General features: G+C 40.7%; 2 protein-coding genes across 3 annotated transcripts in view; both read left to right on the top strand.

The window, feature by feature from the left end:
- The window catches only part of ppm1na (protein phosphatase, Mg2+/Mn2+ dependent, 1Na (putative)), a 21,810-nt gene extending 7,987 nt beyond the window's left edge, over nt 1-13,823 (top strand). Inside the window, exons 3-6 of one of the 2 annotated variants that reach the window (XM_088344910.1) lie at nt 9,580-9,697; nt 9,757-9,871; nt 9,960-10,023; nt 13,794-13,823. In XM_088344910.1, the coding sequence (XP_088201036.1) occupies nt 9,580-9,697; nt 9,757-9,871; nt 9,960-10,023; nt 13,794-13,823 (327 nt within the window). Of the gene's footprint in view, nt 1-9,579; nt 9,698-9,756; nt 9,872-9,959; nt 10,024-10,482; nt 10,878-13,793 lie in introns of those variants that run through there. The other variant, XM_088344909.1, reaches the window with a different exon arrangement.
- On the top strand, nt 13,814-25,670 carry LOC148357981 (amino acid transporter heavy chain SLC3A2). Its single transcript, XM_088344908.1, has 9 exons — nt 13,814-14,201; nt 20,362-20,514; nt 20,668-20,741; nt 20,812-20,889; nt 20,947-21,002; nt 22,227-22,422; nt 22,688-22,792; nt 22,877-22,909; nt 25,198-25,670. Exons 1-9 carry the CDS (start codon nt 13,814-13,816, stop codon nt 25,579-25,581), a joined length of 1,467 nt encoding a protein of 488 aa, XP_088201034.1. The 3' UTR covers nt 25,582-25,670.

Genomic DNA, 25,670 nt, shown 5'->3' with positions numbered 1-25,670 from the left:
AGTGCTCTGAAAACATGATCCCTTTGGGTATGGGTCTCCCAGACGAGACCCCATTGAACACTGACCATCTGGACGCAGACTCCCCTGATACTGACTGTTTAGACTTGACTGCCCCAGACCTTCAAGCTCAGGTTATTTGTGCTCAACCTAACCGTTATGGTCTTAGGGTCCGCCAGTCCATCAGGCCTCCTAGTCGTCTTATTTGTCAGATGAATGACCATGTGGTAGGTGACAATCCTCTGTCCGCAATATCTGCAAGTTCCTAGTTTAAGTTCAGTAGAGATGCACTTTCAGTTTGAGTAACAAAGCTTGAGTAAGAAACAAGAATTGTGCCTATGTGAGCACTTACAACTACAGGAACAATGTTTGATATTTCAGAGATGTAACAGGCATCTTTGAGTCTGTGCTTAGTTAGGAGTTTGATCGCCTCCTTTCTTTTCACACTCCTTTTTTGGGAGAGTTTTAGAACTGACATGCACTTCAGTTTGTTCCTTGTAATACTGTACAAGTTTTCGTGTCTTTTTCATCAGTATTTGCCGTTTTGGCTGTGATTTTTTTTTCTGTTTAGTGTAGCACTCCCATATTTAGCAGAATTTCAGGGGGGTGTATGTAACGGGTGTAATAATAACTTTTATTTTATTGAAATTCCTGCTAAAATATGTGTATAGTTTTGGTAAATGTCCTGCAATGCTGAGTCCAACAGTGCCATCTGCTGGTATGGGGTGGGGTTTGGTTTTGGCTTCTAACATGTGACCAGGAGGCGGGGTTTTGTCAGTTTTACCCGAGTACTACAAAGGTAAGACATATCTTTTGGTGCTCCACAAAATAAGTTAATTTTAAACATTATAACCCCAGCTGACAAATCTCTCACCATGCATAGTAATGTGATTGATATTGTCAAGCTGTTTTGATTTATTTTCGTTTTGTTTCTGTTTTACTAAATATTAATTCCCCTTGTAGAGATCAAAGAGATCAAACCCAGCAGAAAAAGCTAATGTTGTGACTCATCCATTTGCAGGTAAATTGTACCCATTTTTATACTCATTATTGTTTTTATTCCTATTTTTTCATATACATTAAAAAAGGATGATGTTGGTTAAAATTCAGACTAAAGAAAAACATGTTGAATTCATTGTAAACGTTAAAAATCCACTATACGATCTCTTGTTAAAAGTATCTTGTTAAAATGTAAAGATGTAAAAATGTATTGTGATATTCTAAAATGTATTTTCTGTAAAGTGAAAAGAAAGCTCTTTGATATGCTTTGTTGTCAGTTTTTACCCGAGTACTACAAAGAGATCAAAGAGATCAAACCCAGCAGAAAAAGCTAATGTTGTGACTCATCCATTTGCAGAACTGTAATAATAAAAACCTCATCATCCAGTCCAGCGTGAATGTGGATCTTTGGTGGGACACGTACAGCGCGGTTACATTGGTGCCGTGACCAAGATGGCGACTGCGCATGGATACATGCTTGCGGCGAGCTCTCCAGCTAATCTTCTATTTATTGCCGTTCTATTGTCTTTTTTGCTTTCACTTTTGGACACATGTGTGGCCAAAAACACTTACAGTAGGGACGAACTTATTCGGTTGGGTGGGCGTCTAAATTTCGATTATTCGGGCACTTTTTATACCGCCCATGATATACCGAGCGAACTTCAAAGAGACCCGGCATCCTTGTGGACAGCTATTCCTCTTAAAAAACGGCGGCGGCGGCCCCGTAAAGAAAGAAAACAGAAACGTGGTTGCCGTGCAGGTAGATGTGTGAAGCGTGTGAAGTCCAAGCAGCAAGATGGACGCGAGGATGTAACTAATTCCACCATTCATTCCTCGCCGGACAACCGACGCTTTGAACTCAGCGCTCACGAGCGGCCACAACGCCGGGAGCTTTTGAAGATCTCGACAAAGACTACAAAGAGTTCAGCTAAGTCAAATGATTCAGCAAAGCTGAAATTTGGTCTGTTAAATATTAGATCGCTTGCTCCAAAAGCTTTACTTGTTGATAACATTATTCGTGATTATAAACTTAACTGTATGGGTCTTTGTGAAACGTGGTTACGCCCGGATGAGCACTTAGCGCTAAATTATGCCTCTCCCCCAGACTACGAGAGTAGTCATATAGCACGCACGCTGAAAAGAGGTGGTGGTGTTGCGCTAATCTCTGAAAAATCGCTCAAATTTAATACACGTACCTCTAATAATTACAAAACGTTTGAGGCTCTTGTGATGCGGTCCCCTCAATTGTCAATTGATGTAATAACTATCTATCGTGCACCTGGGCCATACACAACTTTCTTAGACGAATTTGCTGAACTTTTGTCTGAACTAGTAACCTATGCAGACAAAATTATAATTATGGGAGACTTTAACATTCATATGAACTCCCCACACAGTTCACTTACTATTGCGTTTAGTTCTCTAATTGATGCATTTGGTTTTACTCAACTGGTTGACTTGCCAACCCATAAAAATGGGAACACGCTAGACTTGATTCTGACTCGAGGAGTTTTAACCTCAAACATTATGGTGCTACCGTGTACTACTGTTATCTCTGATCATTATTTAGTGACATTTGAGGTGCTAACTAAATGTAAAGTTAATAAAGCTGAGGGATCTAGCGGACGCAATATAAGCACTGGCACAGTTTCTGAGCTCTTTGAACTCCTTCCTGGAGCAGTTGCGTCCTTTCCTAAATACAATGGCTCGATTGACTCACTCATGAATGAGTTCAATACCACCCTGACTAGTGTGCTGGATTCAATAGCGCCCATAAAACTAAAATCACGTCCTAAAAGACGCACACCTTGGTTTACTGAGGAAACTAGAACCCTTAAAAAAGAATGCAGGAAATGGGAGAGAAAATGGCGCGCTACCAAGCTTGAGGTTTTCCATCAAACCTGGTGTGACAGCTTGTTAAAGTATAAAGCGGCCCTTGCCTCTGCAAAATCGGCCTACCTTTCGAAGGTGATTGCGTCTCAAAAGAACAACCCCAAAGCCCTTTTTGACACTGTAGCATCGCTTACAAGGCAACAGCCTATCGCAGACAGTTCGACACACTCTGCTCAGGACTTAATGGTCTTCTTCACTAAGAAGATTCAATGCATACAGGAAGAAATTGCAAAAGATATTGTTAGTACCACACGTATTAAAGGACTGAAATTTACAGATGCACGACAGGGTGGCTGCCCTGGGAAAATGGCCGGTTTTAGTGAACTGTCACTTGATGATCTCAAACAAGTGGTGAATGCGGCCAAACCGACAACTTGCCAGTTCGACCCGCTCCCAGGTTCACTTATTAAAAGTCTTTTTAGCGTCCTTGGGCCTTCAGTTCTAAATATTATAAATACATCACTCTCCTCAGGTGTAGTTCCAGCAGCTTTTAAGTCCGCCGTTATTAAACCCACACTGAAACGACCCAACCTTGATCCAGAAATATTAAGTAATTACAGACCTGTGTCAAACCTACCTTTCCTCTCTAAAGTACTCGAAAGAGTAGTGGCACAGCAGCTGAATGCTTTCATATCGGAGAATAACCTTTTTGAATCCATGCAATCAGGATTCAGGGCTAACCACTCTACTGAGACAGCTCTGATCAAGGTAACAAATGATCTCCTAATGTCAATGGATTCTGGCGCTTCATCACTTTTGCTGCTGCTGGATCTTAGTGCTGCTTTTGACACAGTGCGCCACAATATCCTACTAGAACGGTTGGAAAAATGGATTGGTCTCTCAGGAGCTGTCCTCTCGTGGTTCAAATCCTACCTCTCAGATAGGACACACTGTGTTAAATATGGTGAAACGACATCTGAGCCCTTTAATGTTACCTGCGGTGTTCCGCAGGGTTCAGTGCTCGGCCCCCTACTTTTCAACATTTACATGCTTCCGTTAGGTGATATTATTCGCAAGTACAATATCAGCTTCCATTGCTATGCAGACGACACTCAACTATATCTTCCGTTGGAGGAATCTTCCACACTAAACTGTGGAAATTTGGAGGCCTGTCTCACTGAGATAAAAGAGTGGATGTCACTCAACTTCTTGCGTCTTAACTCTGAAAAGACTGAAATGTTAGTCATTGGTCCTTCTAAATGCCGGGACTTATTCTCAAAAACTGCTGTGAACATTGACAAATGTCACATCACACAGAGTGACTCAGTTAAAAATTTAGGTGTCATATTTGACCCTGAACTATCCTTTGAGATGCATGTAAAACAAATTACTAGAACTGCCTTCTTCCATCTTCGCAACATTGCTAAAATCCGTTCAATACTGTCTCAGTCTGATGCGGAAACATTAATTCATGCATTTGTTACCTCCCGTCTCGATTACTGCAATGCACTACTCTCCGGTCTCCCGAAGTCCAGAATCAAGTCTCTTCAGCTAGTACAAAATGCCGCAGCGAGGCTCTTAACCAGGACAAAAAAGTACGATCACATAACACCGATTTTGGCTAACCTGCATTGGCTCCCAGTTAGCCAAAGATGTGACTTCAAAGTTCTCTTAGTATTGTACAAAATCATACATGGACTTGCTCCCTCTTATCTTTCAGATCTGATCTGCCACTATGTCCCGGGCCGAAGCCTACGATCTGAGAGTGCTGGTCTTCTGATGATCCCGAGAGCAAAGAAGTCTTCTGCTGGTTCGAGAGCGTTCTCCATCCGGGCACCGGTGCTGTGGAATGCTCTTCCCCCTGAGATTCGATCTGCAACCTCAGTGGAAATGTTTAAATCTAAACTTAAAACTCACTTCTACTCCATTGCATACGAATAACCTACTCCTCTTGTCGGTTGAAAATAGTTTGTGTAATATAGTGTAACAATCTGTGAAGCCCTTTGAGACTCTTCGTGATTTAGGGCTATACAAATAAAAATGACTTGACTTGACTTGACTTGATTATTTGGCTTTCATGGACTTGGAAAGGCGTATGACAGAGTTGATAGAGAGGCATTGTGGCAAGTGATGGTGATGTATGGAGTGGGTGGAAAGTTGTTAGAAGCATTGAAGAGTTTTTATATGAACAGCAGAGCATGTGTAAGAGTAGGGAGTGAGACAAGTGAGTGGTTCCCTGTGTTGACTGGTGTGAGACAGTGGTGTGTGATGTCAACATGGCTGTTTAATGTGTACATGGATGGTGTGGTGAGAGAGGTGAATGCAAGAGTATTTGGCAGAGGTGCAGACATGATGGACAACAGTGGAACAGTGTGGCCGGTAAGTCAGTTGTTGTTTGCAGATGACACAGCGCTTGTGGCTGATTCTGAGGAAACATTGAGAAGGTTGGTAACGGAGTTTGGGAGAGTATGTGATAGCCGTAAGTTATGTGTCAATGTTGGGAAGAGTAAGGTAATGAAGTGTTCACGTGATGGAGTGGACATGACGTTAGAAATCAGGTTGCATGGACAGGTGCTGGACGAAGTTGAAAGCTTTAGGTACTTGGGTTGTGATGTGGCTGCAGTTGGTGGAATGGAGTGTGAGGTATTGCACAGAGTGAATCAAGGAAGCAAGGTTTTGGGTGCTCTGAGGAGAGTGATGAACAACAAGAGTATGAGTATGGATGTTAAGAGGGGACTGTATGAGAGTGTGATTGTGCCAACTGTGTTGTATGGTGCAGAGACTTGGAGCCTGAACGCAGATTTAAGAAGGAAGTTGAATGTTTTTGAGATGAAGTGTTTAAGGACTATGTTAGGAGTGACAAGATTGGATAGATTGAGAAATGAAATTGTGAGAGACAGAACTGGAGTAGTCGTGGAACTGAGCAAACGTGTTGATAAGAGAGTACTCGGTTGGTTTGGACACATGGAGAGGATGGATGAGGAGCAAATGTTGAAGAGGATCTACAGAGCAGAAGTCAAGAGGAAGGCCGCGATTGACGTGGATGGATGGTGTTATGAGTGCACTGCAGGAAAGAGGTCTTAATATAATGGAAGCTAGAGCTCTTGTTGGTGATAGAAAGGAGTGGAGAGGTGTTGTGAAAGGATAGTGGGATTGTGGACGCGTTCTTAAGGATGGGCTGGGCACCCGTATGATGCGGCAGGGGTAAACCAGTGAAAGCTGTCGGGCCCTGCTGTTGAACAAAAGAGTGTGGTGTGTCACCCTGACCCGAGTGACATGGCCGCTTTCTGGTGTCCCATTTTCTCTGGAGGGACGAAAGCATGACCAACTTGGGTGCTAAGGTGCCTAACTTGTTTGGGTGTTTGGGCAATTGTTGGCCATGGTCCAAAAATGTTTGTGTGGGGTTTTTTTGCTATGTATTTCCCATTTATTTTCTTTGTTATTGTATGTGTGTGTCTTGCTGTCGGTCAACCCCTCTTGAGGGATATGACCAAGGTAGATAGATAGATAGATAGATAGATAGATAGATAGATAGATAGATAGATAGATAGATAGATAGATAGATAGATAGATAGATAGATAGATAGATAGATAGATAGATAGATAGATAGATAGATAGATAGATAGATAGATAGATAGATAGATAGATAGATAGATAGATAGATAGATAGATAGATAGAGATAACCGAAGCAGCAATGTGGTGAACAAGCATGCCAGCTCCCCCATGGTGGGACTCGTGTTATGTAAAATACAAATTTTTCGTATACCGGATAAGAAAATGCACATTTTTACAAAAGTCTGTAGTTTTTTTGCTTGTTGTTCAAATATTTTATTTTAATGAATATTTTTTACCACTATGACGCACTAAATAATAAAAAATGTTCATTTAGGGATCTTTGCAAATTCCTAACAAGTCTGATTTGGCTGGCATTGTACACTCCAAGCAAATAGGTGGTAAGTCAGTGTTTCTCATCCAGTGTGCCTAAGTAAATCTTCTGTATTCAAAATCAAAACCCTTATAAAAAACTAAATTATTTGGCATATCACACATTGACGCTCACCATCTGTTGCATTATCATGTTGCAAAATGATCTGATCATCAGATTATACAGGTAAATCATTTGTTAATTAATGTACTTTACTGGGATTGGCTCCAGCACCCCAGCATCCCTAATGAGGACAAAGGAATGGATTTGTGGATGTACTTTAACTGCAAAAAATAAAATAAAATAAGAAAAGAAGAATTGTGTTTTTTTGCTTATTTTAAGAACTAGTTTTTTATTCTATGAAAAATCAAAAATATACTCATTTTACAATGTATTTTTATGAATTCAATAGGTTAAGATAATTTTCCTTTACTGACAATTTATGTGTTAAAATGTTAGTTGAATTAGTAAATCTTAATTTAACACATTTGTTCAAATGAAAACTAAAACAAATGAAAATCAAAACAAGTTGTTAACATTTTCTATTAGCATTGTCTTTTGAGATTGTTTTAAAGGAAAAAGTTTGCCTTTGTTCAAAACAGTTAGAAAAAAACACTGATAGTCTTGAATAAATGTCATGGGCAAAACATTATCTGTGATGTTTGCTTTTTTTATTGTTATTTATCTAAATCCTCCTCACTTGTTTACTAGTTATTTAAATGATAATGTTGTCAAAATCTTACAATATTAAATGTTTTGCTGCTGTCGGGGAAAATAAATATTTAAAAATATCATTTTGGGGCAATAATTATGTTTTTTTATCTTCCTGAAAAAAAATTGTAAAATATTTGGGGTGAAGGTTTTTCTTTCACATGACAGAGACATTACATAAAACACATATATTTGTTTATTTCACACAGAAGAGCTTTTTTATGAATGGGGACCTTTCTATCCAAGGAAGGTGTAAGCATGACAAAGAAGCATTACAATGACGTCCATTTGTAAGTAGATTTGTCCGTCCTCGGAGTTGAGAGCGTCAACCTGTCGCTAAAAATAGGCGTGTTTGCTATTATGCTACACTGGGAGATTGGATGACTGGGATTAACACTGAAGTGCGGTTGCTCAATGTATACCGGCTCAGTGGCATTATCCCAAACTTACATGGCCTTCTATTTATGACACCTAAAAAGCTTTAGTCTACAAGAATATATTCTTGCACTTCCTCGTCTGTAGAGGACATCGTCATCGATGTTAAAGAAATCACTGGCATCAATTCTGTCTGAACCAGAACGGGAGAAGGACCCAGATGCGTAACGTTTTCACACAAGCTTTATTTTACGGGAATGAGGCAGTCATGCGCATGAACACAAAAGCCAGTGATTTGGCGATCGCTGTGCGGATGTAGTAAGACAGTAGTCGTGCATGGAAAAAACAGGAAGCCAGAGGCAGACGAGATCGATACCAGATACACGAGCAGGTATCGGACGGACGAGGTCGATACCGGACAGGACGGGACAGACAGGATCGATACCAGATACTGGAGACTGGAGTGAGATGTCAGACAGGATACCAGATACGCGAGCAGATACCGGACAGACGGCGTTGATACCGGACAGGACGGGACGGAGAGGATCGATACCAGATACTGAAGACTGGGGTCAGATATCAGACAGGACCAGACAGATGGGATCGATACAGGATACTGGCATCAGATATAAGACAGGACGAGACAGACGGGATCGATACCGGATACCGGATACCGGAGACTGTAGCAAGATATCAGACAGGATGAGACAGACGGGATCAATACCAGACACTGGAGACTGGGGTCAGATATCAACCAGGACAAGATAGACACCCGATACTGGAGACTGGAGTCAGATATCAGACAGGACGAGACAGACAGGATCAATACCAGACACTAGGGACTGGAGTCAGATATCAAACAGGACGAGATAGACGGGATCGATACCGGACAGAAACAAAATACACGTCTTGCGGGTGCAGAGGTTCGTTGACGGACTGACAAGGGGTGAGTGAGAGCACTGAGCTGAAATAGGAGGGAAGCCAATCAGGCAACAAGCCACTGCTGGAACCAAAAGGGCGGGGCCAAGTGAAGGCAATGGGCAACCGTGACAAATTCAGCCCCAAAACATATTGGGCAAGCATTACCTTTACTATTTTTAAGGCTTAAATTTGATGCCTAACTGAATTGTCTTAAATTCCCCTCAAAACCATTTGGCATTAACATTTTGAAATGTGCTATTCGAAACCAGTAAAATTGAATTAAATATATAGATTAAATGGAGCAGTGCTGACAATTGTGAAGTATGGTATACTGTATACGTTAAACAATAGCATTAATGCATTCTTGTATGCTCTCTAACACAAATTCATTTAGTTGAATTAACGAATCAATACTATCTTGATCAATAATCAATACGTCTATCACTCCGGCAACAACTTCTCTTAACCGCTGACAGACGTACAGATTCCTTGGCTTAGAACAAAAAAATAATTCCCATCCCAAAGCCATCACCACTAATAAACAAGTGCACAATACCATGGAAAAATATATTACCGATGCATTTATGCACTATGTTGCTGCCACATTTCAGTGCTCTATTATTTTGACGCTCTTACAACTTAGGCCAGTCCACAAGCACTACTTTGTAAATATTGCCCATCTATTCTAATATAAATAATTTGGATCTTAATTTATATGTTATGACTACTTTATATAGGAGTGAAACGTTCAGGACGTTGTTATCAACGACAACAAAGACAATCCAAATTCTAAGTTGACTTTATCACCCTCTGCAGGGAAGCTTGGACAACATCAGCATCATCATTGTGTGCCTCCCAGGCGCCCCCCAGGTGTCGCAAGAGGCACTGCAACAGGAGGCAGCGCTGGAACAACACATAGACATGAAAGTAGAAGGTGCTCACCACAATTCCTTTTATCACTTTTACTCTTTTCTAACCTGCTTTTACTCACAGAGATCCTCAAAATGATGCAGTGCAAAGATGAGGATCCTGACCTTTTGTATGTGATCAAATATCTGGCCGAGGAAGAGATCCCGGGACTTCCTCCAGGGGGCGGCATCACAAGCAAGTAAGAACAGAAAAGTACACAAAAGGACCTGCAGTAAGAATACAACTTTCCAAAATAAGATGATTGTTTGACGTTTTTCACTATGCAGGCGAGATTGCATCATTTCTGCGTACCAGAAACACATCACAGCTCTCAAGATGCAAGAACCAATGGTAAGCAGTATTACATAAGAAAAATAGTGTTGTTTTGTTCTTGAAAGTTGAAATCAACCAAAAATTAATTTTAACATTAGTATTTCGTATGGGCAGCCACTTGAATATACTAGTCTACATGGGTAGAATGTGTGTAACAGAAATCCCAGTTTTTATCCTTATCAAATTGTGGCAATTTTAGAAGTTTCAGACATGACATCAACGTTGCTCAGCTAACAACCAATCACGTTAGCATTATCGTTTTGCACTAAAATGGCTGCCCCTTCAACTAGAATAAATACATGCCAATTTTTATCCTATTTTACAAACACTAACTGCTGTGTTTAGACTAGCAGGGTGCATACTACATAATATTGCCAGGAAACCCTTTTTTGGCTTGAGTGTCGATTGAATTATCCCTTTAATTTTCTTACAAGTTTGGAGGTGTACAGTGCATAAAAACAGTTTATGCCCTTTTAGGACATTGGCGGATCAGAAGAGGACTCCAGCTAAAAAAATCACAATGGAAACACTTTCATCAACGTTCTTTGTGAAGTGACTTTTTCAGAAGAGTCATTGACTATTTGGATGGAATCTTTCTGGCTGATTTAAAAATTATACAATTATCCACACTACATGTATCATGTGCAGAAGCTGGCGTATAAGCCAGTTAGCTTACTGTATTATATAATAGATCTTTTTTTAAAAAGGAATACTGAATAAGTGTTCTTAGATTAGTATGTATATTATATGGCTGCCTCTGCATCGGCTCGCTACAGTTTAACTGTACAGGTCAGGTGTATCGACATTTCGTTCTGTGTGCATTGTTACAAAGAATGAGAATAAAAGTAAATTCTATTCTAAATAAAACTAAACCACTGACAGAGTGCTTTCATTCTTGTAATTTGGGAATGCCGAATATTGGATTTGGCTCCAATGGCCCACACATACTGTATACAAGGCAACAAACAATGCGTTACGGCACGTTTTGCGCGTACCCATGATAGAATGAGAAAAATAGTTAACACGGGGCTGTCAGGGTTCCAAAGGGGAGCGGGAAGCCTTTACGGTACGTAAGAATGCTAAGCGACCTTGAGGAGAGCGATACAAGGAATTAGCACATTCTTTCGTCAGAAACCTTGAAAGAGCCAGCCATTTGAGAAAACAACAGACAGCTTTCATTTAAAAATTAAATCTAAAACATTTTTACTCGTGCTGGTTATTGATTAAAATATTGAATGTAGATTAACCTAATACAATTTTGGCATTAATGTAGATGAATCTAGATTAAAATGCAAAGTAAAATGATGGTGAAAGCCTCCGATTGAATCACTCCGATAATAAAACCTAATTTACGGCCCTAGCACTTGTGCCTGACAGACATGTGGATGGATTTTTCATCATGTGTCTTCAGAATGTGTTGTAAGGGTGCGTGGCGCGGATCGCCACTTGTGTATTAAGTGACTCAGCACTGTCTTTATTGGACAGAAGTTCCTTCTCCCATTCTCACACCACAAAAGTCGGCAAGACCCTTCATAGACCACATTTCCACAAGACCACTGAAAGGAAAAGGAGAAGGTTAGTAGTCATTGTGTTTTTAAGGATGCTTGATAGATTGCAGCCATATATCAAGTCAAGTCAGAAATAAGGTTAGAAACAGTAAATCCTTGATTTAGGCTTTTTCTGTAAGTTACTGCAATACTAAAGAAGCTCAGATGACCCTAACAGATGATTCTTGTAAAGTGTATGTTTAACCTATAAAAATAATTGATTTTAAAGACCGAGTTGAAGTTTTCAATTTTCTAATGGTGCTTGTCTTGACCCTCCTCCTCTAACGTCTTCATACAAAGCCGCACCCCTGACCAAAATGAGCATGCACAGGATGTAAAGTCTTTGAAGAAGCTAATGGTAAAGACGTGACTCAGTGGTAAAAAAAAACTTTATTGTAATGGAAGGTTTATATATACAGTTTAACTTTGGGAGTATAGAACTCATTTGAAATATTAGAAAAAAATGGCACTAATGTGATTTTGGTCCCTTTTCCGCTTCCATTTACAAGTAAACTCCTCAAATGACAAAAACTGTGAAAATTGTACATAAACCTGTATAACAGCAACATAGTCTTGTATGATACGGATTCTTTGGTCTGACTCTCTTGACCCCAGTTGCAGTAGAAGTATATTAGTTTTTTTAAATATTTTTAAAGGTTTTTAGATTGTACTGTTTACACTATTTGCACTTTGTGACTATTGTCAAAAATATTTTGCAATGGAAGGTATAGTTGACATATTGACATGTTGACATTGTTGTATTTGTATTGTACTTACATTTCTGCTCTTTTATTTCACTCTCTTGGTTTTTGTTCTGAAACAGTTATAAAATAATTATTTCCTTTTTTATTGTACTTTTAAAGCTTGCAATGTAGTTATCCAATAAAAAATGAAACATTTTTGGTGCCTGAAATATGTATCCTGTGTATATCAAAAAATATAAACTAACTCAAGGAGGAATGGTTCAATTATTCAAGGATAATGAAATTTCTAAGGAAAAACTATCACTACCGGATCCATATCGATTTATATTAACCCATACTTACTTTGTTAGGAAATAAATATATTAAAATGTACCGTTTATCAAATTGTTCGAATTAGTTATCTGACTCCATTAACCAAACGCAACATACATTCTGTCCTAACAATGCGTGCTCGTTTCTTTTTGGGAAAATATGGACAAGAGACCGGCATTTCCACACGGGGGCAGATTTAATTTCTTATTAAATAAACTAAGTGGGGCAGCACGGCTGAGTGGTTAGCGCGTGTGTGGCACAGTTCTGAGGTCTTGGGAACCTTCTGTGTGGGTTCAAATCCAGCGACCGGACTTACTGTGCGGAGTTTGTATGTTCTCCCCGTGCTTGCGTGGATTTCCTCCGGGCACTCCGGTTTCCTCCCACATTCCAAAGACATGCATTTCAGGTGGATTGGCCGGTCCAAATTGTCCCTAGGTGTGAATGAGCGAGCGAGTTGTCTGTCCCTGTGTGCCCTGCGATTGGCTGGCAACCAGTTCAGGGTGTCCCCTGCCCACTGCCCGATGATTGCTGGGATGGGCTCCAGCACCCCCGCGACCCTACTGAGGATAAGCGGTGCAGCTAATGAGATGAGATGAGATAAATTAAGTGAACTCCATTGAATTAACCGAATTAGTTTCGCTCGAGTCTCTGTCGAGCCTTCTCTTTTGTTCTTCCTCGATCTACTCAAGTTTTACCGGCCCACGTTTTTTCCGCAAGCGGGCTCCTGTGTCAGGAAAACCCCCCACGTGGGCCCACCATCTCGGAGCAGAGCGTCCCGATGTCTGAGAAAACTCATAACAGCAGAGCGCTTATCAAAATAACAATGCCTGTTGTTCTGCGTCAGAGTTCTTTTATCAAAATTACCCAGCCAAAACATTCCGAATTTGGATCAGCGTGACCTGTCATTGAACTTCAGCCCACTCAGTGAAAATCTTCATTGCACTTAATAAATGTAAAATGTATAAAAACCTTTATAGTAAGATGTATAAGATCCTTCAACTTGCATCGGACCAATACCAAATTTTATGGTATTGTGGGGTTTACTTAGTATTGCTAATATCATCATATTTCCTGCTTTAAAAAAAAAAACTGAACACATTGCCAAGTGTGTTAGTAACTGAATTGAATCTGATCAAAAACACCTGTTGGGGAAGCTCCTAACGAGAGCTTCAATTGTGTGAACTGACTTGTTCTCTAAAAGTTCGGATCATTGTGTCTTCCTCAGATTCACATCCAGTCATCGCCATGCCCTTGAATGTGGGCGACACTGGCTACGGAAGCGTGGCGGGTCCTGGCCTTTCGTCCAGCGAGGCCGCCGGCTCCTCAGAGACCGCCGCCTTGCTCGTCCCAGAACTCGGGGAAGATGGCGGGCAGGAACAGGAATGGCGTCCCATGAGCAAAGAAGAACTTGAGGAGTCTGCAGGAGGGCCCGGCTGGAGGAGGCTGCGCTGCTACCTGGTGGTTCTTTTCTGGCTAGCGTGGTTCGCCATGCTGGGTATCGCCGTGGCTATTATTGTTGCCAGCCCGCGGCCTGTGGCGACGCCCCTAACATGGTGGCAGGAGGCCGTCTTTTTTCAGCTGCCGTCCGACCTCTTGACGCAGACTCCGCCTATGGACTCACATGCCGTCGAAGGTGATAGTTGGATTTATTATGTAATAGTTGTTGTTGGGGTTTTATATAACACCCTTGAGCATTAGGAATAAGAATACCTTGCAAGCGTGATGTGAAGATAATGTAAGATGTACAGTTTCATCCTTACGATATTTTTGATCCACTACATTTTAAACATATAGTACAAAACATATTTTTGTAATTATTCAGGATTCAAACTTCAATTTCATTGCATAACAAAATGATTAATAATGCATCTTGTCATGAACCGGGTCAGGATAAGGACCCAAATGCGTGACGTTTCTCACACAAGCCTTTATTTTACGGGAAATGCGGAGTCATGCACATTAGGCAGCAGTCTGGCATGGAAAGACAGGAAGCCAGGGACCGACAAGATCGATCCCAATTGCCCGAGCAGATATCGGACGAATGGGGTAGATACCGGACAGGATGGGACAGACAGGATTGATATTGAAACAGGATATCGAAATTAAACAGGACAAACTAGACGGGAACGAAAACTGGAGAGAATAAATAGCAGGACAAAAATAGACGGGAACGAAACTGGAAACCGATATGAAACAGGACAAAATAAACAGGAACAATACCGGACAGGGAATACCAACAGGAAACAGGACTGAGACAGAACCCACGTCTTGCGGGGCAGAGGTTCGTTGACGGACTGACAAAAGAAGAGTGAGCGCACTGAGCTTAAATAGACAGAAAGCCAATCTGTCAATGAGACGCAGCTGGCACCACACGGGCGGGGCCAACTGGGCGCCATGGCAACCGTAACAACAATACAGTATTCGAAATAGGCAGTTAATTTGAATGGCACTGCTTCTAGAATTTCATATCTCTACTATTAGATATTAAATATCTGTTCTAATAAAGAAATAGGATGTCAAGTTTTCATCTCAAATCTTGGATATTGGCTCCAATACATGCGCTCACATACAAGCAATCCATACCAGTTTTTCTCCTGGTCTAGAAGTAGAATGTGGCATGTTACATTGACTGAAGTCACTGAGATTTTTGAGTCGGCTGTTGAAAATCTGATTTGAGAGGAACAGGACTAAAATAAATGGTAAGACAGTGGGACCTCGCTACTTCGCAGTTCAACTTTCGCGGGTTCAGAGCTTCGCGGGTCTAAAAAATAATAATAATAAAATAAAATAATTAAAAAAAAAAAAAAAATATATATATATATATATATATATATATATATATAGACAGTGCATCTGGAAAGTATTCACAGCGCTTCACTTTTTCCACATTTTGTTATGTTACAGCCTCATTCCAAATTGTATTAATTTAATCTCTTATCTAAAAATTCTACACAAAATACTCCATTATGAAAATGTAAAAAAGTTTTTTTTTTACTTTTTTTGAATTTATTAAAAATAGAAAACTAAGAAATCACATTCTCATACGTATTCACAGCCTTTGCTTAATACTTTGTTGATCCACCTTTGGCAGCAAATACAGCCTCAAATAAGTCTCAAGCTCAATCAGGTTGGATGGGAGACGTTTGTGCACAGCCATTTTCAGATCTCTCCAGAGATGTTCGATCGGATTCAAGTCTGGACTCTGGCTGGGCCACTCCAGGACATTCACGGAGTGGTTCTGAAGCCAATCTTTTGAGATCTTGGCTGTGTGCTTTGGGTCGTTGTCCTGCTGAAAAATGAACCTTCGCCCCAGCCTGAGGTCAAGAGCGCTCTGGAGCAGGTTTTCATCCAGGATATCTCTATATATTGCTGCATTCATTTTTCCTTCTATCCTGACTAGTCTGCCAGTTCCTGCTGCTAAAAAAACATCCACACAGCATGATGCTGCCACCACCATGCTTCACTGTAGGGATGGTATTGGCCTGGTGATGAGCGGTGCCTGGTTTCCTCCAAACATGGCGCCTGGCATTCACACCAAAGAGTTCAATCTTTGTCTCACCAGACCAGAGAAATTTGTTTCTCATGGTCTGAGAGTCATTCAGGTGCTTTTTGGCAAATTCCAGACGGGCTTCCATGTTCCTTTTACTAAGGAGTGGCTTTCGTCCGGCCACTCTACCATACAGGCCTGATTGGTGGATTGCTGCAGAGATGGTTGTCCTTCTTGAAGGCTCTCCTCTCTCCACAGAGGAACGCTGGAGCTCTGACAGAGTGACCATCGGGTTCTTAGTCACCTCCCTGACTAAGGCCCTTCTTCCCCGATCGCTCAGTTCAGAAGGCCGGCCAGCTCTAGGAAGAGTCCTGGTGGTTCCAAATGTCTTCCATTTACGAATAATGGAGGCCACTGTGCTCATTGGGACCTTCAAAGCAGCAGAAATGTTTCTGTATCCTTCCCCAGATTTGTACCTCAAGACAATCCTGTCTCGCAGGTCTACAGACAGTTCTTTTGACTTCATGCTTGGTGTTTCTGCTCTGACATGCACACTCAACTGTGTGACCTTATATAGACAGGTGTGTGCCTTTCCAAATCATGTCCAATCAACTGATTTTACTGCAGGTGGACTCCAATTAAGCTGTAGAAAGATCTTAAGGATGATCAGTGGAAAAAAGATGCACCTGAGCTCAATTTTGAGCTTCATGGCAAAGGCTGTGAATACTTATGTAAATGTGATTTCTTAGTTTTCTATTTTTAATAAATTCAAAAAAAGTAAAAAAAAAACTTTTTCACATTGTCATAATGGAGTATTTTGTGTAGAATTTTTAGATAAGAGATTAAATTAATACAATTTGGAATGAGGCTGTAACATAACAAAATGTGGAAAAAGTGAAGCGCTGTGAATACTTTCCGGATGCACTGTGTATATATACTGTATATATATATATATATATAGAGATATATATATTTATTTATTTTTTTAAGCATTTTTGAAGGGGCGTTGCTACTTCGTGGTTCCACGTTTGAGGGTTCAGAGCTTCGCAGGTCTAAAAAATAATAATAGTAAAATAAAATAATTTTAAAAAAGATTTTTTTTTTTAAGCATTTTTGAAGGGGTGTCGCTACTTCGTGGTTCCACGTTCACGGGTTCAAAGCTTCACAGGTCAAAAAATAATAATAATAAAAATAAAATTAAAAATAAAAATGTTTTTTAAGCATTTTTGAAGGGGCGTCGCTACTTCGCGGATTTTCACTTTTCGCGGGTGGTTTTGGTCCCCATTAACCGCGATAACCGAGGGATTACTGTACGGACGCTCCCCTATTTACAATTATTCGACTTACGTAATATGGTAGATACGAACATTTTTTTCCGGGATGTCGAAAAATAGTTGGACATAGCAGTAAGTTTAATTTTGTAGTGTGTACACCTTTTTCCGAGTAGAGGACATTACTGTAGTGCATCTCTCCGCCACCACCGGCATGTGGCGCTGTGAGAGGTCACCTTCGAATGTAAACATCCCTCCATCACTAGCTCGTAATCCCATCGCTGCCACCAATGTAGCGTGTCATTTTGTGTGGGTAATGGATTGCTCCTCGTTCATGAAAAATTACTCAGAAACACTTATGGTCCCGGGGCAGCACGGTGGGGCAGTGGTTATCGTGTGTGCGGCACAGTTCTAAGGTCTTGGGAACCTCCTGTGTGGGTTCAAATCCAGCTACCGGACTTCCTGTGCGGAGTTTGTATGATCTCCCCGTGCTTGCGTAGGTTTCCTCCGGGCAATCCGGTTTTCTTCCACATTCCAAAAACATGCATGTCAGGTTAATTGGCCGGTCCAAATTGTCCCTAGGTGTGACTGAGCGAGCGAGTTGTCTGTCCCTGTGTGCCCTGCGATTGGCTGGCAACCAGTTCAGGGTGTCCCCTGCCCACTGCCCGACGATTGCTGGGATGGGCTCCAGCACCCCCGCAACCCTACTGAGCATAAGCGGTGCAGCTTATGAGATGAGATGAGACTTACAGTCCCTTTGGAGAGTACAACAGTCAGCACCCGTCTATTGTAAACACACCGAACTCTCTCCAAAACTAAACTCTCGCGCTCTCCTACACGCTCGCACCAACTCTCGCGACATTCGTCGCCCTACTGATATCATTGATGCGCACCTCAAATTCTACACCTACACTATTTCTAGCGCTCTAAGAACTGACATTTTTATTGTTTAATATCTCGTGCATCCATACAGTATGGTCGGTGTAAAGTGTAGAGAAAGAGGCGAGCCATTTTGTTTTGAAATGAAACTGTAATAAGAAAGCTTGATTGAGCTTGGTTGAGAAAATGGTCGGACCACTTTTTTTCAGCCACTTTTTATCACGGACCTCTTGAGGCGCATCTCCCAAAAGTAAGTTAAACCTCACTTTATTTATCTTTATAGGGCATATTATTTTATGAAATGTTTATTTTTTTAGTAGAAAAAAAATATGACTTACTTATGCAAGCCTTAAACATGCTTATATTAACATTGAACATACAAAATATAGCACTGAAGCAACTTACGAACAAATTCAACTTACAAATGATCGTCCTGAACCTAACACGTTCGTAAGTTGGGCAGCGTTTGTAATGCTAATTTGAGTTTATTTGAGAAACTAAAATCGGTCATACTGAACAATTCAAAACAAAACATGCACAACTATAGCCAATATTAAATGTGATGAAAAGTTTATATAACAAGATAAAAATGTGTTTTTATTGTAGAAATTTTTTAAACCTTCTTCCCTAATGTGGGTGACTAAACCATTTTTACAATCATAATGATAAGCTAACACACAATTAAAATGTTATATTACTATGTTTTCTCTTTTATGTAAATAAAGCTCAAAAGTCCAATTTCCTGCAACCGCGGATTGAAAGTGGTATCATGCTACATGAAAAAAAATCTTTAACTCATTAGGCGCAATAAAAGCCGACTGGAACCGATGGGAAGTGTAACTTCAACTTCAATAGTTTAAAAAAATGAGAAAAAGTTGTCATACTCTACACCATACTGTGTGTGGATTTGTTCCACGTTAAAACCATGGTTTTCAACTTCCGTTTCCGCGCCATCCTTCATGAAAATGGCACTCTCCCGGGATCTTGGTCTGATTCACCAGTCCTAATGTACCTGTTGGGGCGATGATGTTTCACATGACAACACCCATCTATCTACTGCAATTGCAGCTGCCGTGTTGGCGTCATTTTTTTGCCTACTTTAATACTTTTTTTTTTAACTTTTCGTTGTTTGATGTATGGTCTCTAAAGTCACACTGCCGTGAAAAATGGCAAGAATTTAAAGTATTTTCAGACACTTTACTCAAAATTCAAGTATTTTTCTGGCTTGAAAACACAACATTAAATTCAAGCATTTTTGCGGATTTCAAGCACTCTTACGAACCCCAAGCAGATGAACAATGCTCAGTGAATAACAAGTGCAATCTCGATAGGAAACCTTTTGAAGCTTTATCATCTAATAAGGTTGATGACCACTGTACTCTTATGAAAAAGAGAGCTATTTTTTGTTTCTGATATGCTTGAAGGGCTACCTCTTCCATAGGTAATTCTAAATGTATTAAGTTATTAATATGTTATCACCGGGTTGTACTTAATAGAAGCAGTGTTAAATATAGGCTCAGTCAACCACTGAATTATCTGCCTAGTATAAGGGCACTGAGTGATTTCCATCCATACATTATCTGCACCGCTTATCCTTAGTAGGGTCACGGGGATGCTGGAGCCCATCTCAGCTGTCTTCGGGCAGTGGGCTGGGGACACCCTAAACTGGTTGCCAGTCGCAGGGCACACAGAAACGGACAACCATCCACTCGCTCATTTACACCTAGGGACAATTAGAACCGGCCAATTAACCCGACATGCATATCTTTGGATTGTGGGAGGAAAACAGAGTGCTCAGAGGAAAACCACACAAGCACGGGAAGAACATGCAAACTCCACACAGCAAGCCTGCTAGCTTGATTTGATCCCATGACCTCAGAACTGTGCCGCAGACGTGGTAACCACTCAGATGCCGTGCAAAACTGAGTGATTTACACATACAAATATTGTATAAGCTAATTTTCAAATAATTTTGGAAGAATTGACTGAAAATGTTAATGATTTCTCATGGCAGTTAGAAATAAAAGTCCATAGAAAATCAATTTGAACTTTTACTGTCGTGCTATTTTTATGTTGGTGACCCCTGATCTAAAACCTTAAGCCCATTTCAGATCCGAAATGTAAAACCCGATCTGTCTTTTTCCTTTTAAATACAGCACTTTGTGATCAGCTTGCCTACCTGGAGTCAATGGGCATCCGTGCTCTTGTCCTGAGTGGCTTGTTTGGCCCGTCAAACTCAACAGAGAGCGAGAAGTCCTCAGGAAAGTTGTCACAGGTCCAGCATCTGCTCAGCGAAAGCGACAAAGCTGGTGATCAAAGTTTTGACTTGAGCTTAACGATTTTTAGAAATTCTCCATACAAAGTCTTCATTTATTGCATTTTTCAAGGAAACACAAGCCAAATAAGCCAGTTTCACTATTCATTATGCAGTGATATATAATATATAATATCTCTATTCTCAGGACTTAAAGTGATCCTGGATGTGTGTGACGTGCAACTTTTGGTGGCTCATGAAGAAACTTGGGAGGCCACACAGGTCTTACATCTTGAAACCCAGATTTGGCTTTGGTGTTTTTGCCAAAATATGTATATTAACATTCCCACAGGACGCACTTCGTTTCTGGTTGAGTCAAGGCGTGATGGGATTTTTATTGTGTGACTCAAATGCAACATATACAGAAGAGGTAAATTAATACTAATTAAGTCTCGAAACGTTTGTTTAATCGATGTTGACGTTGCAGTCCCTGATGCGGTGGAGGAGCGTTTTGGAGGAGTTCAGTAAAGAAGATGAAGAAAGGTACTGTCAAACTTTTTTGTAGGAAGTCCTCATATGCATCATAAGTCCTTTAATTATTTCTGATTCAAAGGTTCCTGGGCTAATGTCTGTTGAATTTTTAGAATTTCCAGACGAGTTTAGCTTCACATTCATATAATTTTTTGAAGCCGAGGCTCTCAAAACACCCACTAGCAGTGCACAAAAGAACTATATTTAATGTGATGTAAAAATTCACATTCATTAGAAACAAATTGATTATCGAAATAACACCAAGTTCTATGTGGTATTTTTAATTATGTATGACAGTGGAATAAACGTGGTGACACGATTCAGGATTTTACATGTGATATACACTCTGTAGGCATTAACCGAAAGTAAATTAAACAAGTACATCACATCACGGCAAGGAAAAAAAAACATCAATGAGACTGCAGCTCTTTTCTGTAACCTTTTGTGAAGAATTTATTCATTATTTACCACCTCCTGGCAGTGTTTGGAGGAAAGCATTATGGCGGGGTGCACCATCTCAGGTCATCAATTCGCGGTGGTCGGTGGCCAGCGGATTGACTCTGGCTGGTGCCTCGCTTCACTCAGAGCTTACATGGATGACATTACAACAGTGACCACCACTGTCCCATGCACCAGGACGCTTCCCAGAAAACTTGAAGGGAACATCAGTTGGGCACGTATGAAGATAAATGTATCCAAGTCTCGAAGCATCTCTTTTGTGAAGAGGGGGCTTTCAGATTTGAAATTTGTCATCGCTGATGACCCAATCCCAACAGTGTCTGAGCAGCCTGTAAAGAGCCTTAGTAGGTGGTATGATGAAGGACACTGCCCGGGTCTAATAACTGCTCAAGGACATCAGCAGTGGCCTACAGTCCATCGATAAAACCCAACTGCCTGGAAAGCTAAATTTCTAAAAACACAACTTGTTGTGTTGGATGTAGCGTTAAACGTAGGTTCAGTTAACCATTAGAACTGTGCAATTAAGAATTCTAATTTCCCAGCAAATCACACCACGTTTGTAAACCCTGTTATAACACATATTTGGGGGAAACAATATTTATATTATTTACAGCATGAATTTGAAGTATTTTTCCTGTTTTAGTACACAAGATTTAACTTTATGTATAATTGATGAATTAGCAAAGTATTCAGGTATAAATTCTTATTTTTAAGTGAAAACACACGATTCAAGTACCTTTTTAAGTAATATTTTATCACATGTGCTTGATCTATCAGGATTGTTATTGTCAAGCAGACAGGAGAGCTCCATACCTCCATAATAGTCCATAGCCATCAGCTAAATGACACCTTGGTGGACATGGTCCTGAGGTCCGTGCTGCCCCCCTGGCCTGGGCTGTTGTCGGACCGCCAGGTGTCCATTGCCATTGAGACCCACTTGCAGGCGCCTGAAGACTCGTGGCTGGGCTGGTTGGTAAGAACCTCAAATGTATCTCAATTCCTTTGGATATTGTGCTCCTCCTTTTCTGCAAGCCTTGGCCACCTGCGGGAGAATAATCCAGAAGTATAGTACGTGGGGTGACCTCAATTAAAGCATTTGATGTTGTGGATAAAAATATATACTTTGTTTCATTTGTATTTGTGTCCATGAGATGTGTTAACTTTTAGCTACAGTATATGATGTTTATTCTCTTTTTTAAAATGGCATGATGGCAAGAGTAAAACTTGACTGTTGTTAGGTTGGAGGTGAAGCACCTTTCGATTTGAGGAGACTGCTAATGGTCTTGCTCATGACCCTACCCGGGACTCCTGTTGTCCAGTATGATGAATTGTACCCTGCCCAGGTTAAGTTCAAGCTCTGCATATTTTTGTTTCATTTTGTAAATGAAAATGTAACTTAAATGCAACTTTTCATTGGTTCTTTGCAGAGAGAAAATGGCAATGAATCATCCTACTTCACCGTGAGTAACAGCCGAAAGCACTGATAGATTCTGATGATATTTTCTTGAAAAGATCTTATGGTATTGGTCAGTATAAAGTACAGAATCCAAACTCAAATTATTATGAGGAATTATAATATTAGTGTTGTTTTCAAGTGTACGCTGTATAAGGTAATGCCCCGTTTGTCAAGAACAGGATCAGGACCCAAATGCGTGACATTTCACACACAAGTCTTTTATTTTGCGGCAAATGGGGAGTCATGCATGTTAGGCAGCATTCTGGCGTGGAATGAGAGGAAGCCAGAGGCCGACGAGATCGATACCTATTTCCCGAGTAGATATCGGACGGATGGGGTCGATACCGGACAGGACGGGACAGACAGGATTGATAAAGAAACAGGATATAGAAATTAAACAGGACAAACTAGATGGGAACGAAAACTGGAGAGAATAATAACCAGGACAAAAGTAGAGAGGAATGAAACTGGAAACCGATATTAAACCGGACAAAAAAAAACGCAAACAATACCGGACAAGAAATACCAACAGGAAACCCACGTCTTGCGAGGCAGAGGTTCGTTGACGGACTGACAAAGGGGGAGTGAGGGCACTGAGCTTAAATAGAAGGAAAGCCAATCTGTCAACGAGCCACAGCTGGCGCCACACGAGCGGTGCCAATTGGGCGCCATGGCAACCGTAACACCGTTATGTGTATTTAAAACTAAGACAATGGTTTAATGCTAAATGTCACTAACCTTTTTGAAGGTGAGACCTTTATTTATATGTGAAAGGCGAAAGTTCGATATGCATTCCTAAAAAAGTCACATGTTATTACTTCTATTACAATGTTAGTATTAGTTATTAGTTATTATCAGGTGTCAAACAGGCGGCCCGTCGGCCAGATCAGGCCCGCTAAGGGATTGAATCCGGCCCGTGAGACAACACTCAGAGAAGCACAAGAGAAAAACAAGCTGCAGGTTGAAATATGTCAACTTGATGTTTCCAAAGCCTGGTGCCTCTCACAAAGACACTGTACTTGTATTTATTTATTTTTCTCTCTCTCTCATTCTTTCTTTCTTTCTTTTCCACCCCCTTTCTCCCACTCTGTCTCTTTCACTCTTTGTGTCTCTCTTTTTCTCTTTCTCTCTCTTTGTCTTTTGACCTCTTTTGCTCTAACTTCCTTTTTTCCTTTTCTCTTTCTCACGTCATACCCTTTTTGCTTTCTTTTCTCTTTTCTCTCCTTCTGTCTTTCCATTTATCTTTGGATTTCTTTCTTCCTCTCCCTTTCTTTTCCCCCTCTCTCACGACTTTTTATCTTTTGTTTCTCACGCTCTCTCCCTCTCTCTCTTTCTTTGTCCCGCCCTCTTTCCTTCCCACTTTCTTTCTCTTATTTCTTTATCTCTTTTTCTTTCTATTTGATCTACTAGTCTGGCCCCCGACAGAATGTATGTTCTATCGTGTGCCCCCCGAGTTAAAATGAGTTTGACACCCCTGTACTAGGAAGTAATTGTTAGAAATTGGCTTACAATAGGCTCCACCAACCACTAAAACATATGTCTTGTGTAAGGGGTGAGTGTGTGTGTGTGAGTGGTTAACGTGTAAATTATAGGCAAATTTTAAAACGAATTTTGGAAGAACTAATCGTGTACTTATGCCTGTAAGAAATACAAATTATCAAATTATAAAAAAAATAAGCCATTACTGGTGACCTTTTCTCACAACCAGTCCATAGGCTTTTCAGTTGTTCTTAGGGGCCCCACATGAGGCCATGGTACAAGTTGGTGACCCCTGTTATACAGTATGTATTGTAAATACAAATTTTGTCTGCAAGGTTTTAATTATATATTTTTCACACATAAAAATGTGTTGGTGTCGTATAGTGGGCAGATTTTTGCAAATAGGGGCCAAAAAAAAACACCCCACACTGCAGTGAAAACGTCGTAAAAGGTTGGCAGGCCTATCGTTACTGAATTTGGCCGTTAGCAAGTCATTAAATGTAGAACGTTAAGATGACACTGGGTGGCGCCATTGTTATTTGCTATGGCAAAATGTCAGTCATGACAATTTTTGTGACTTTTTTGCCGAGATGTGGCTATGAATCTTATATTTAAACCACCGTAATCACTTCTAAATACTAAATGAGAGCATATAAAATGATAAAAGTACAACAGTAATTTTAATAGCCTTGTTCCTTTTTTCTATCAACCAGACATGTTGACTTTTTAGCTAGCTAGATAGCTCATAAATACATATTACAATAAAAAAAAAAACTTTCATTAAAGTTCTGTACCACTTTGTTCTTTTTATAGGATACTTTTAGGTCCAAGCATTCAACAATGTCCCTATTCAAATCCCTGAGTCACAACAGAGCTCGCGAAGAAGCTCTCATCTTTGGGAACTTTACCTTCCTTCCTTTCAACGACACCACAGATCCAATGTCCTCCCCCTCCTCGCCGCCGCTCCTGGCCTTTCTCCGTTCGTGGGGCTGCGTCCACTTTCTGGTTCTGCTCAACCCCGGTCCCCAGGCCCATAGTCTCGATCCCACCTGGACTCCACTGTTGCCCGAGGCCGGCGTCTTCGTGGCCAGCACGGCCATGGACCGCCTGGGGGCCATCAATCTCGACGAGCTGGTGCTAAGGCCCCGCGAAGCCGCCGTCGTTAAATTGTTTGAGCCAGGAAGCTACGCGCAATAATGCGCACAATTCTGCTGGTTTGCTTTGTAATTGTTTGGAGTTTATGTTATTGGGTTATTGTTGGATCTAATAAAATACAATGTGTAACA

The sequence above is a fragment of the Urocampus carinirostris genome, chromosome 10, assembly GCF_059441175.1.
Source record: "Urocampus carinirostris isolate Australia breed hairy pipefish chromosome 10, RoL_Ucar_1.0, whole genome shotgun sequence".
Classification (NCBI taxonomy): Eukaryota; Metazoa; Chordata; class Actinopteri; order Syngnathiformes; family Syngnathidae; genus Urocampus; species Urocampus carinirostris.
This window is presented reverse-complemented; position numbering and strand designations above follow the sequence as displayed.